The sequence below is a fragment of the Cucurbita pepo genome, chromosome LG05 (genome assembly GCF_002806865.2).
Source record: "Cucurbita pepo subsp. pepo cultivar mu-cu-16 chromosome LG05, ASM280686v2, whole genome shotgun sequence".
Taxonomy (NCBI): Eukaryota; Viridiplantae; Streptophyta; class Magnoliopsida; order Cucurbitales; family Cucurbitaceae; genus Cucurbita; species Cucurbita pepo.
In genome coordinates this window covers 5,366,215-5,379,067 of record NC_036642.1, presented here as the reverse complement: position 1 = coordinate 5,379,067, position 12,853 = coordinate 5,366,215, and the positions used below count along the sequence as shown (strand labels likewise).

Genomic DNA, 12,853 nt, shown 5'->3' with positions numbered 1-12,853 from the left:
GAAAAGGACCAGGAAGTACACGTGTCAATAAAACGGTGGACTCTATTAATAACACATCTAACAAGGAGACACAAATAATCTCAACTACCAATCCTTAACCTTATCCATAACATTTTTATTTTTTTATTTTTTATTTTTTTTTATTTTTTAGTCTGATGGAGAGTCTCAACCTCTAATTTCTCGATTAAGAGTATAGATTTTGACTAATTGAGACGAACACTTCGTGTTTATCTTAGTTGAATGAGTGTAATTTAAAGACGATAATCTCAAAGGATGCGATGAAATGAGAGCCTATTACTTTAACGTCCCACCAAAAGCTCACATAGTTGTAGAATCTAGGCCTAAACTTCTTAAAACCGAGACAAAAACCCATAATAACTTAATAGGATAAAGATGTGATGAGAGACTATCAATATGTTGCTCACCAGGTTCTACTTTTCACTTTAAGGTGATTCCTGACTGTTGGTCGAGATGGGGGAGCGTTTGGGAATTGCGCAGTCACAAAAGAGGAGTCGTTCCAGGATGTCAATCTTATGTTTAAGGGTCGTGGTTCTTTAAATTTGTATCATGTTCTCTGGTCACTGTATTGTAATAAATTTTGAAACAACGCATGATTTGTATTGTTTTTTGTATTTGTCGTGCTGTCCATGTCATAGTCCATGATTTAAAGCGTCGAGTTGGAAAGAATTTGGGAAAGGTTAAAGGGTAAAGTAATGAAAAGACATAAAAGGAAGAAAAGGGAATAAATGAGAGTACTATGTGGTGCTAAATTGAACAAATGTAATGTTTTCCCATGTTCCTTCCAGTCTTTTCTTAACTAGTTAACTTTTGACAAATAAGGGAAACAAAAGATGGATAAAGTGGTGAACGTGGACCTCACTTTCAAAACGAGGAACGAGTTTGAAGAGAAGTTGGGAAACTTTGTTAGGTCGAGAAAGGCTGTTACAAATGGTATCAGACTCAGACACTGGGGAATGTGTTGGCGAGGACGTTGGCTCTCAAGGGGGTGGATTGTGAGACCTCATATCGGTTGAAGAGGGAAACAAAACGTTCTTATAAGGGTGTAGAAACCTCTCCCTAGTAGACGCGTTTTAAAACCGTGAGACTGACAGTGAAACGTAATGAGTCAAAAGTGGACAATATCTGCTAGCGGTGGGCTTGGATTGTTACAGCTTACCTAGTTCTTTCAGCCCTAAACCTAGCACGTCATGTCACTCCAACATTAAGTTAACGAGGCTAACAAATATATCCCTATAAAAAACAAAATTAAACGTTCAATAACCTAACATAAACAATTTAAAATCGAACGAATTCGAAGAAAAGTATGTTGGGTCGAGAAGTGGTTTTGTACCACTTAAACAATTTGTCAGACAAAATTTAGTTGAACTACCTTGGAATAAGCTTGAGATGGAAGGTGTGGGTTCACCCTTTTTTAAAATGTTAAAAGGATATTTAGGTACGCTATTTGGCTATTTGACATTTTATTGAAGGCAAATGTTTCAAATAGCTTACTACAGATATCATATTTGATCTTTTATTATAGGTAAACATTGTTTTTTCTATTTTCTTTTAAATTTATTTGATAATTATAAATAGAAAATTTTACGACCATTTAGGTGGAGTGGTTTTAACAAATATTCTTAAAAAAAAATTGTAGTCATTAGGTCACGACCTCTCAAGTGTGAAATAACCCGGTGCAACTGTCACTATTTGAAGAATTTGTGGATGTTGCACGTGTAAAGGGAGCTCACATAAAGAAATTGGAGGAAACCAAGCTTGTTCATGAATGAGACTTATTATAACAGTTTATTCTCCTACGACGACGGCTATTTTTTAATGGGCAACTTGGATGTGAACTTAATTTTCCTACACACAGTCGACACGTTATGATATGTGCATGACAAATATTTTAATACTTCAATAAAGGTCACTTATGAGAGGTGCATGATAAGTATTTTTAACACGACGTACAATAGCCCTGATGTGAGTGTGTTTGTGGCGATGGGATACTATCAATTATATTTGAAGTCAAATTTGTAAGTTTAACAAGAGCTCGAGTCTTTTTTATAAGAACCACCGAGTAACAAATCAATTTATTGACTTTCAAACTCGTTTGAAATATTTTTAATTGGGTTCTAACCTTTACAATCCTCTTATTTATAGTGACGATGGAGTACGGAATGTTTGATCAACTGACTTTTAGGTTGAACCAAGACAATTTTTGGATTATTATGCTGATCGTATTGTTGGAATGTTTTCGATGTGTGTATACGAATATTTTTTGACATAGCTCAATGTAATAAAACATCAACTATCATCCTAAAAATTGATGGTTCGATTCTCCCTCCCATGTTCGTTGAACTCGCTGATGTGTGTTGACCTGATAAAATGAGGGGCAGAAATGAATCAGTGAAATGTCATCAAAACTCCTCTTGCATATGAAGCTTTCATAAGATATTTCTTAAAAGAAAATCCTATAAAAACAAAGGAATACAAATCTTGTGCATCATCTTAAGTTCATCTCTGCCTTCAAAGAATACACTGTCAACAAGCAGCTTTCCAATGGGAATTTAGATCTCAACCCCTATGGCGGTCACAATCCCAGCTTCTCCTCTTCTCTTCTTACACATTGAATTTATAACACTATTTCATGGAATCAACCACTCTTCCTCTCTTTTATCCTACCAGAAAAACAAGCCGACACGATCCGAATCATCTGCATTATCTAGACGTTCTATTCCGTTGCTTCCCCTTCGTTACGAGGGCCATCCTCATTAGAAGATGCAGGTGCAGCAGAAGAATCAAGATTAGTCAAATGAAACTCTGAGTTTTCAGCTTCAGTGTTAAGCTGCTGAGTTTCAACATCTTCGACTTCCTCCACATTATTGGTACTACACTCAACATTTTGAATAGCTGCTCCATCAACTGAATCATTGCTGATCTTATTTTCCACGGTAATGGAGTCTGGAGAGCCATTTGCATGAGGGCCCAAGAGTTCTTGAGAAGGAACATCAATGGTTCGACTTTTATCAGAATCTTCAAAGCCATTGTCTGGCAGTGATGCATTCTCTTCCATTGCAGAAGGTAGTTTGTCATCAGTTAAGCCAATATCTGAGCTCACCGCTGCACTTTCTTTCTCTGCGTCGATATCCATGGCATTAGATGTGCCATGTTCATGTCTCACGGACAAGTTCAGTTGCTCGCCCGTTAATTCATTGGGGGCTGAGGTAACGGGCATAGAGTTTTCACAATTGACTTCTGCTGATGCAGACATGGCTTCAGAACTATTATCAGCTTTTTCTCCAACGGATTGATTAGCCTCAGCCTCAGCCTCAGCCTCAGCCTCAGCCTCGGCCAACTGAAGAGCGCGACTCTCCACTGCGATTTCTTCCTCCTTTTGTGCCAGTGCCTTGCGATCATCCATGATTTTCTGGATCTTTTCCAAGTCAGCCAAAAGATCACCATAACGTAGCTGCAGAGTTCTCTCCAGCTCTTTTTGTTTCTGAACCTCCTCTGAGATACCACTAATCCTGTGCGAAGCAGCTGAGATCTCTTGCTTTTGAAGAGCCACAAAGCACTCCAGCTCTGTTGCTGCAGTGTCTATCTGCTTGAACGTTGCCTCAATTTGTGGCCAAAGGCTTTGTTTTGACCGTGTCTGAAATGTAAACAAATAACAAATTAGACTTCCAAGTTCCATACGGTGGTTGAACCTATTCTGTATTCTTTAGAAACATTTCAGAAAAAAGAACACAATTAATCAATTATTATATGAATTCTTGTAATAGCCCAACACTGTTTCTTGGCGGCCTGCAAGCACATAGGGCAGGCACTAATGAAATGAATTTTCTTTTTTTAAACAAGATATGAAACCTTTTAGTGATCTGACAAAAAAGATGTGCGGACTTTAATTTTTCTCTATAAAAGCTTGGTTTCTTACTAAAAAAAACATCTAATGAAAAGAAACTGCAAGTGTTCAAGGATACAATCTCCCCTTCGAAGGAAAAAAGAAATTACAAAAATTACAAAGCAAAATCTAATAAGGGAATATAAACACGTCTCAATTAAGACAAATATTGTTGAAAGAGTAGTGATCATTAAATGTGATAAAGAACTTCAATGGGAAGACCCTCAGACCACTGAATTATAAGAAATCAAAAAGCACAGAAACAAAATCAACTTTACACTAAAGACTTGTTGATACCCCATTTTAACTTGAGCACACTAGAAGTAGTAGCCATGACTTTTTTCTTTTTTTTTTTTCAGGAACACAGATGCTTCAAACTCACCTTTGAAAGTTTTGCAGATTCCATTCTTAAACCAGATAACAAAAGACAGTCACGGGTTTCTTTTCCTTTTACAATGACCGTCCGATGAAATAACATCAACACATATTCAGGAAACACGCAACAGAGAGATTTACAACATAGAATAGGAGTTCAATAAGTTAATTTCACATTCACATAATACACTTCAGATAAACAATCAAGTCATTTTTTTTCTTCCTTGCCAAAATGTTTTGGAAGTATATTACCTACTCTCAAGTAGTCAAGATGGAGTTGTGGGAAACAGCATGGAGCTAGAACTATTTAGCAAATTCCAAAGAAGGTTAAATAGTTTGCAAATTTTACAACTGAGTTAAGATCATGGATCGCATGCATGGGCACTCTTTCTATGTTTTGATCTCGCAATGATGCATTCTCTATAGGAGGCAAGAGGAAGATCTCGATCATTAGTTTGGGTGGCTAGCTTGCTCACCATCTTTGGAGCTTCTGGCTGAGAGTTTTATGCGTCTATTGAGCAAACTTACACGTTCAAAGAATGTTCCTTTAAAGAAGAAAGAATATGATCAAGGCCCTCCACATCACTTGTAGAGAGAGAAGGATTCAATACCCCGCCTCAAGGAGGAATGCTTCAGCACTCAGTCCAAGGTGTTCACCCTTCCCAAGCAAGACCTGCTACAAAATCTTCTTTGGCATTTTAACCTTCCATGGCAATGAAAAGGAACGACAATTGGCAATCAAGAGTGGGGTCAGACATGTGATGGAAAATAGAGCTACACCCCTTTGAAGGATCAAGAGACCAAAAAGGCATAAACATATGCCCAAAGAGAGTTAACACTTCCGTCATTTTGCTATCGGAAAAACCATGATGAATATGAAAGGAAAAGAAGGAAGTGAGACCATCGCTAGAAGGCATGACCAAGGGCCCATGGCAAATTAAAGGGTACTACTGAGTGAGCTCAAATTGTGTTTAGTGGAGAGCCTCTCTTGCACTATTAGGAAGCTTAAAATAGCACGTAATAGGGAGCCAGTTAGGAACCATTAAGGGAGCAACCGATTAGCACTTAGTAGTAAACACGTACGGACCTATTAGGGAAACCATAGGAATGCTTGATCCATACATGTTAGATCAACCCTAAAGCCAAAGATTTGATGAGGGCGCCCTTGTTCTTCTACAAAGATCGCGTAATGACGGAGGCAGACTCATGAGATTAGTAACCAATTGGCTAAGTACACCTAGAATCCTAAGAAACTCTAATGGGTGAAGTACACCCCTAGACTTGGAGTGATGAGGTTCTAATGAATGAACAAGCCTAATAGGGCTATATGGACAAGATCAATTGTCTAACTCTAGGACCTCAATAGAACACATAGCACTAAGAACATTGAATAGGAAACAAAATTCGATGAGAGCCGACAAGTGAGTTGCTTAATGATTATTTTTATACTCATTCTTGCTAATCTTTGCTTTTCAGGTGGATCTTGGAGTAGCGGTCATTAGCAGAAGTGTTCAAGAGTCATGTGGCTGCAAGGGACCTTTTGATCTATGTCATTTTCATGTTTTGTATTTTGCTTGAAATTTTGTACTTAAATCATTTGGTAAACAATTTTGTATAATTCACGTGGATATAATTTGCATGTTTTATTACTTAATGAATTTATGTTCTGAATGTTTTTATTTATTCTCTTGAGTTACCTCATTTTAAAAATGAGGCACACTCCAAGCTTTTTTTTTTCACATCTATTTCTTGTTGGGAGAAACAAACTTTTTATGAAGAAATTGAGAAATTCCAAAGTATCAAACATCAAGTCTTTCCTATAAAGCCTTCCTAACACCAAATTACATGTCTCACTCCAAACCCATTCTCTCAAACAAGAAACAATACGCTTTTATAGCAGGAAGACAAATCTTTGACCATGCCCTAATCGCCTATGAAATCCATAGAGTATTATAATATCCGTAAGAAAGGTATGATTTACAAGATTGACGACTTTGAAAAGGTATATGACCACGTGGATGAGACCTTCCTTGATAAAGTCTTGGAAAAGAAAGGGTTTGGATATAAATAGAGGATGTGGATTTGAAGGTGGGTAAGAACAGTTGGTTATTCTTTTCTCATCAATGTAAGATCAGTTATTCTTTCTCATTAATGGAAGATCGAGGGGGGCAAGATCAAAGCCTCAAGAGGTCTTAAATAGGATGACCCTTCAACCCCCTTTCTCTTCTTGTTTGTTGTGGAAGTTCCAAGTAGAACCATCTCCAAGTGTGTTGATGGAGAAGTGGTCGAGGGCTTCGAGGTTGGTTCGGAGAAAATGCCCTTAACCCAGTTTTCTTCTGATCAAGAAAATAGTCACTCTTATTGCTGACACATATCTCCTAGCAAGCAAGTGTTAGATTTTAGAGCTGAACTGTGACCTTGAGAGTCATTTCTCTTGGAAGTAACCGTAGAGTTGTCTCTTTTGGAACCCAGCGGTGGATAAGGTAAGAAGGAGATTGGCTTCTTAGTTGAAAAGCTTTTTTTCCAGAGGTGCCGACAAACCCTATAATCTATTCAGTGTTGAGTGGTATCCCTATCTACTATTTTTCTCTTTTTAGAGCCCTTTGTTGGATTGCAAAGCATCGAGAAGCTCACTTGAGACTTCTTGTGAGAAGGGCATGGATAGTTTGGGAGGAGATACTTACCAAACCCCCAAGACTGACAATTCCTTGAAGAGCAAGCGATTCCAATATTCTAATTTTCACTGAAATCCAACCCCAATAACCTTCAATGAACTTTGAGAAGGAATGCTTCTTGCTGGACCAAAATTTAATTTTTAAATGAAGATCACCGATGAGATTCCATTTACCATTTAAAAAAATCTTCAGGTAATATCTAGACACTGATATTAATCTTAAGAAAGCATATATTTTCTAACAAGGACATAAAATTAATAATAAATAGTGAACAAGATAAAGTATTAAATTAAACGAAACAAAACAGAAAATGAAGTTTGATGTCATAAGCAAGATAATTCCAACAACAATATGTACCTCATAGCCATGTGTGAGAACTTTAACCTTCTTCTCCAACCGGACAGCCTTCTCAGTATCGTCATCCATTTTCTTTTTAACATACTCAAACTCATCCTGCAAGGCGGCTAGTTTCTCATGGTTTCCAGCAACACTGGAAAGTCCATAAGCATTTCTAGTGGGGAAGTACATAAGATCATTCAAGCAGGTTTTGTGCGCTTCCACAAACTCATCTAAGGATTCCTTTTCATGCCCCATTGCAACACACAAATACCGGGCCTCTTCATTTATCAAATAATCAGCCTGTTTCAAAGAACCTACTTAATAAATGTTCGTGTACAAATAAATAGATGAAAAAAACAAACACCAGATGGGTAGAATGAAATCAATACAGTAGAAAATTAAGAACCAATGAAATGCAATCACAAGGTTTTCATAGAAAAAGTCAATTAAAACTTGTGAGTCCCTCCTCATGAAACCAAAAAGAAAAAAAAAACAAAGAAATAATTATTTTAGGGAAAAAAAGAAAGATACAAATAAATAAGACTAACTTTTTCCATAACCATGTAAACGACATGAACAGAATCAAGGAGTCAACTTCTCAAAATTTAGAGAGGACATGTAAAAATCAGAAAATCTTTTAAGGCGCCACACATGAAGGTTCTCATGAAACTAATGTAAGACATGACCCATCGTAACAAAGGAAGTTAAGTAAATGCCCAGATTGGCATAGCAAACCTTCATTCTGCAGTGTAGACTGGAGTAAAAATGTACAATCCATCTTAAGCTACAGGATCCTTTTATAAAAGAAAAAATTTCAAGACCACTAGTAGCAAACCTTGTCTGCTCTGAAAGGGTTTAGTTGGCAGAAATCAGCATAGATTGTATGCCCCAATTTATCATAAACCAATCATCGTGAAAAAGTTTTCCGGGACATATGGTCGTCTTGCCCTTTTTTAAAAAATTGAAAGGTATGTTTCTACATTTGTCTTTCTATTTTCTGACATTTGTGGCAACTTTCTAGTAATAAGCAAGGGTTGTATAGGTCGATGAAAATGGTTGTGGTCTTGCCTTCTATTCTGAGGTCTTGAGTTTGGTTGATGGTTTTTAGTGGACGACGAGGGGTAGTTTTCAATGAGACTGAAAAAAGTTATCCTACTTTTTCATTCTTCGCCCACTAGGACAAAAAGCTTATTAAGACCACCATTTCCATTAAGCAATGAGATTTCAACCATAGAACAGTTCTTATTTGTGAGTTTTTCTAACCAAATGGTTTGTTTTGAAAAACGTTTCTCTTTCAAGAATTTTTGGCTCAATGGAGCCCATAGTAGTACCTAATATAATGTTTTCAACCATTGGAAAGAGTCCCATTTCAGTAATAGGAAAAAAGCTTGATCACCAATAGCTTGATTCTTGTTCCTTTATATCTGTCATCTAACTCAATTGCATAGGTCTTTCTGTGAATGATGGTTTTGCATCTCTGAAGTGTTTGGTGTGGTGCCATGAGGCAACAGATTTCTGTCCAAAAGGATTCAAAATCCTTGCTGGTTGGTGTTCGAATTAGCTCGATCTCGTAGAACTGGAGGCGTCATTTTGTAGATGTTGCAATCTGGATTCAATGGGGTTGTGGGCTCTCAGAATCAATCCAAAATATTGTGGACTCTGCTGTTCAGTGGTCATTTTCCATGGGTAGGGGTTGCTTTCTATCCTTGATGAGTCAACAAAGGTCTTGCATATGGAGGCAGAAGGAAGGTGCACCAAGGGTTACACATATAAAGCTGACCGAAGGTTCATAAAGGGCTCGCAGTGGCCTGTTCATCGGAAGAAGCTATTGGAGGAAACGGTTGGAAGGGCTTGCCAATCGCGAGGGAGTATCATGGAAGGATTACCTATGGTTGATTTATTTCCCAAAACCATTCTAGGAGCTCCAGCCCGCAAAAGTTTTCAATGGTAGAAGGTTAGTGAAGGGTTTCGATTGCGACGTTCTGAAAGCGGCAGCGAGACAAGCTCTGAGATCCGCGAGGAACAACTTTGGAGTCGAAGCTGTGTTCGGCAGAGGAGGCGGCAGCAACGCGGAGGAGACTGTAGCGTGGTTTCGGGGCAGGTGTGGAGGTGGATAGGAAATGGTGGGTGGTGGGGCCAGTTATTTGTTTGCGTTAACATCCCGACGTTGTGTCTCGTACTATACTTGGTCGGAGCGATGGTGGTCGAACGGCAGCAAGTCGTTTGGGAGGTGACGGCTGGCGAGGGACTAAGGGCTAGGGTTTAGAACCTTTAACAAATCACTTATCATTGACACTAGCTCCTTTCAGCCTCTCCCATCTTTGTGGTGCTTTTTAATACACCAAGGCCGACCATTTAGACACCCAAAAGCGGCAACTGGCAACTACCTCAGTAACACCATCACTAGAACTAGAACTAACACTGGCACAACAAATCTGTACTCACATTCCTCAACTTCCTCCACGAGTTGCTATCACCAACACCATACAATCCAAACCAGCCTCAACTGTTCTAATAGGAACTACTACTCTTCATTTCACTATTTGATACTTGGGCAAAAGTACTAAAAGTAGAACTCAAACCATCAGCTACCCCTAGTGGCTACGCCCAATAACCAGAATCCAATAGTACAAGCAAACTAGCTAATCTAATGGCATGAACATAAATAATAGGGATCAATAAAATATTGTTTTCATGGGAACTATGTTCAACGGTAAATACATTTTAATTGGCCTTCTATAGGTTTTTTAACAAGGAAAAAAAAATCATAAATTCAATTCTATATGCGTATAACAGATTAAACTTTGGAGTAAAAAAGAAAATACCTCCAATCAAGCAAGCTCCTTAAAAAAAATCAAAGAATGACGCACTGGTTGCTCTAAACAAGATATAATGGTAAGAAAATTGCAAATTGAATATCAAACAATGGTTGGGAAAAGCTTACCTCTTCCATCTCAGTTACTTCAAAATCATCTATTGTGGGGATGGCTGCAGTAGGTCTATTTCCAGAGCGCTTGGAACCTTTCTTCTTCTCCTTATTGACCTTTTCATCGATCGGGTACTTCGCATTGTCATGCTCTAGCAAAGCAAGAAGTTCCTTTCTTACCATTTCATCAGCCTTCTCAATAGGGGTAGGTGGTACAAATGAACTCTTGTCTCCATCAGCGATCAAGGAATTTCTAATAAGTTCCAAGGAAGCAGTAGGAGGCCGAGGAAGCTCCCTCTGTAGCACTTTAGATCTTTTCCGAAGCAAAGCCTGCTGCCTTGCTTCTTCCTCAGCTCGTTCTCTAGCAATCCTGTCAGACATATCCTCTTCAATCATCTCCTCTGGTTCTTCTTTGTCTTCTGGAATTGGTTGCATAACTACCTGGTACTCATTCTTAGGCTGTGGAAGATTGCCTAATCCTAGGCTAAGATTCCTCCTCAAATCAGCTTGTCTTTGAGACTCAAGTTTTGCACTATCATGTGCATCCATATCTTCATTGATATGTAACTCATCTCTAATAGGTGTTCCTTTTGGAGTCATACCAAACGAGTAAGCATCCCTAGCTGGTGTCATGCCACTTCGAGGAGTAAGACCAACACCACCAGGAGTTGCTGAGGGTGTGAGCATCGGATTTGGTGTTTGAATCTCCTTTTTCCTTGGGGTGACCCCTGAAAAATCTGAAGGATGCAGCTCTGGATTCTCTCCTCCCAATAATGGAGTCTGAGATTCTCTCAGCCTAGCAAGGTTTTCTGCCTCCATCATTATAGCATCACCCTTCCCAGCCGGCGTCCTCTGGGGAGTTCGAAAAGGTGTCATTCCTTGTCGTGGTGTCTGGGCATAATTTGCAAGCAGAGCTCGTGTAGCACCACTTCCTTCGGCAAGCTCTTCACTACCAGCAAGAAGATCACCAGCATATCCCATCTTTGCAATTTCCTCCAATTCATGGTCTGAAATTTGAGGTGCAGGAAGCATAAGTTTAGATCTTTTCCTCACCATTTCTGGGTCATTCAGCTTATTTGCTTGCAGTACAGCTGATGGAGCATCTTGTCTCTGAGCAATTTTATTCTTTGCAATATCTTGCTTTCTTAATTGAGTTTCTACATCAATCCTTCTTTTGCCTTCAAGCTCCTCAATTGTTGCTGGAAATTTGGGCTGTTCCACTGGTCTATCTTCTCCACTAACATCAAAAAATCCTGGAGGAGGCCTTTTCTCGAAAGGAATTTCAGCATTGTAATCTATTCCTTTTCTCTTTCTCTTCCGATGTCGATTATCAATCCCTGCAGCTTTTAGCTCCCTCCTTTTTTGAAGCGACGCAAGCCTCCTAGCCTCTTCAAGCTGTTTCTCTCTGGCTTTCCTTTTTGCCTTCTTTCCCCTAGTATTTGCTAATCTTGCTCGTGCTTCAGAAAGCATTTCCTTTTCATCTTCATCCATGTCAACAGGATCTGGACGTGCAGGCTTTGATTCTGGGTTTGGGTCAATTTCTCCAGGGCGCAATTTTCGTGGGTCATCTCCTGGTTCGTAATTCTCATCCTTAACACAAGCAGCATCAAGAAGTTTCTCATAGCGCTCAAGGCACTGGGATGGAGTACGCCCGACAATTGGTGCAATAGTTCTCCACTGGGTTGGCATGAGCTTAGCAAGATGGAGTAGTTTCTCATCCTCCTCTCTTGTCCACTCAGTCTAAAGTAATCATGGAAATCAAATGGTCAGTCCAAAGAACCTATCACAACAAAGAAATTGAGGTGACTTTCCAGATTACAAAACTAGGGAAATGAAAGAAAAAAAACAGGACGCCTGGGCAATTCGATAAAGAACTCCGATTATCAACTAAGCTAAGAAAAGTACCTTTCTAAATACAAATGAATGGAAGAAAGAAACGTACCTTTTTAATGGAAGGGTCAAGCCACTCATACCAGCGAGCCTTACACTGCTTAGCAGATTTCCGAACAAGAAGCGACGAGATTCGAGCCCACTGGTTTTTCCCATATTTCATAACCGCAGCTTTAAGGATCTCATCTTCCGTGTTCTTCCACACACCACCTTTTATCATAATCCTCATTTTGTCTTAGATTAAGATTTACACTCTTCACCTTAAGGGTCTGTGGATGCTAGGGTTTTGCAGGAGAAAGACGGACGAAGAAGAAGCCACGGCGGGAAAGACGAACGCCGGCGAACCGGAGATCGGCGGAGAGAGAGAGAGAGAGAGAGGTAGAGATGAACGCCGGAGGAGCGGCGACAGAGAGATGGCGGTAGAAAGGGACTGAAAATGGCGCAGAGTGAGTGAGTGAGATGAGAAGAAGAGGCGAAGTAGGACTTGGCGAAGAAAATTGAAAGAGAAAATTATAAAATTATTTTCAAAAATACCATTCGCGGGCTAAGCCACTCTATTTAATCCCTTAATTAGCTATTACAATCTTGATTAAAAAAAATTGTTAACCTAACGAGTTTCGACCATTGAGCTCTTGCGCCTATCGTAACAAGTTCATAGTGCATCAGATGCATGAGAATGTCGGGAATCACCACGTATGATTACATTGTTCTGTTACATGTCTTGAGATTAATCGATCTATAGAA

At 39.2% G+C, this 12,853-nt stretch overlaps 1 protein-coding gene across 2 annotated transcripts; it reads right to left on the bottom strand.

The window, feature by feature from the left end:
- Positions 1 to 2,415: 2,415 nt before the first annotated feature.
- On the bottom strand, positions 2,416 to 12,612 carry LOC111795264 (cell division cycle 5-like protein). 2 transcript variants are annotated; one of them, XM_023677573.1, is made up of 4 exons: positions 12,162 to 12,612; positions 10,238 to 11,959; positions 7,312 to 7,593; positions 2,416 to 3,655 (listed from the first exon to the last, which is right to left on the bottom strand). In XM_023677573.1, exons 1-4 carry the CDS (start codon positions 12,336 to 12,338, stop codon positions 2,735 to 2,737), a joined length of 3,102 nt encoding a protein of 1,033 aa, XP_023533341.1. In that variant the 5' UTR covers positions 12,339 to 12,612; the 3' UTR covers positions 2,416 to 2,734. The 2 variants fall into 2 exon arrangements, with proteins under 2 accessions (XP_023533341.1, XP_023533342.1); XM_023677574.1 differs by having other exon boundaries at positions 10,238 to 11,999; positions 12,162 to 12,253.
- Between the last annotated feature and the right edge of the window lie 241 nt (positions 12,613 to 12,853).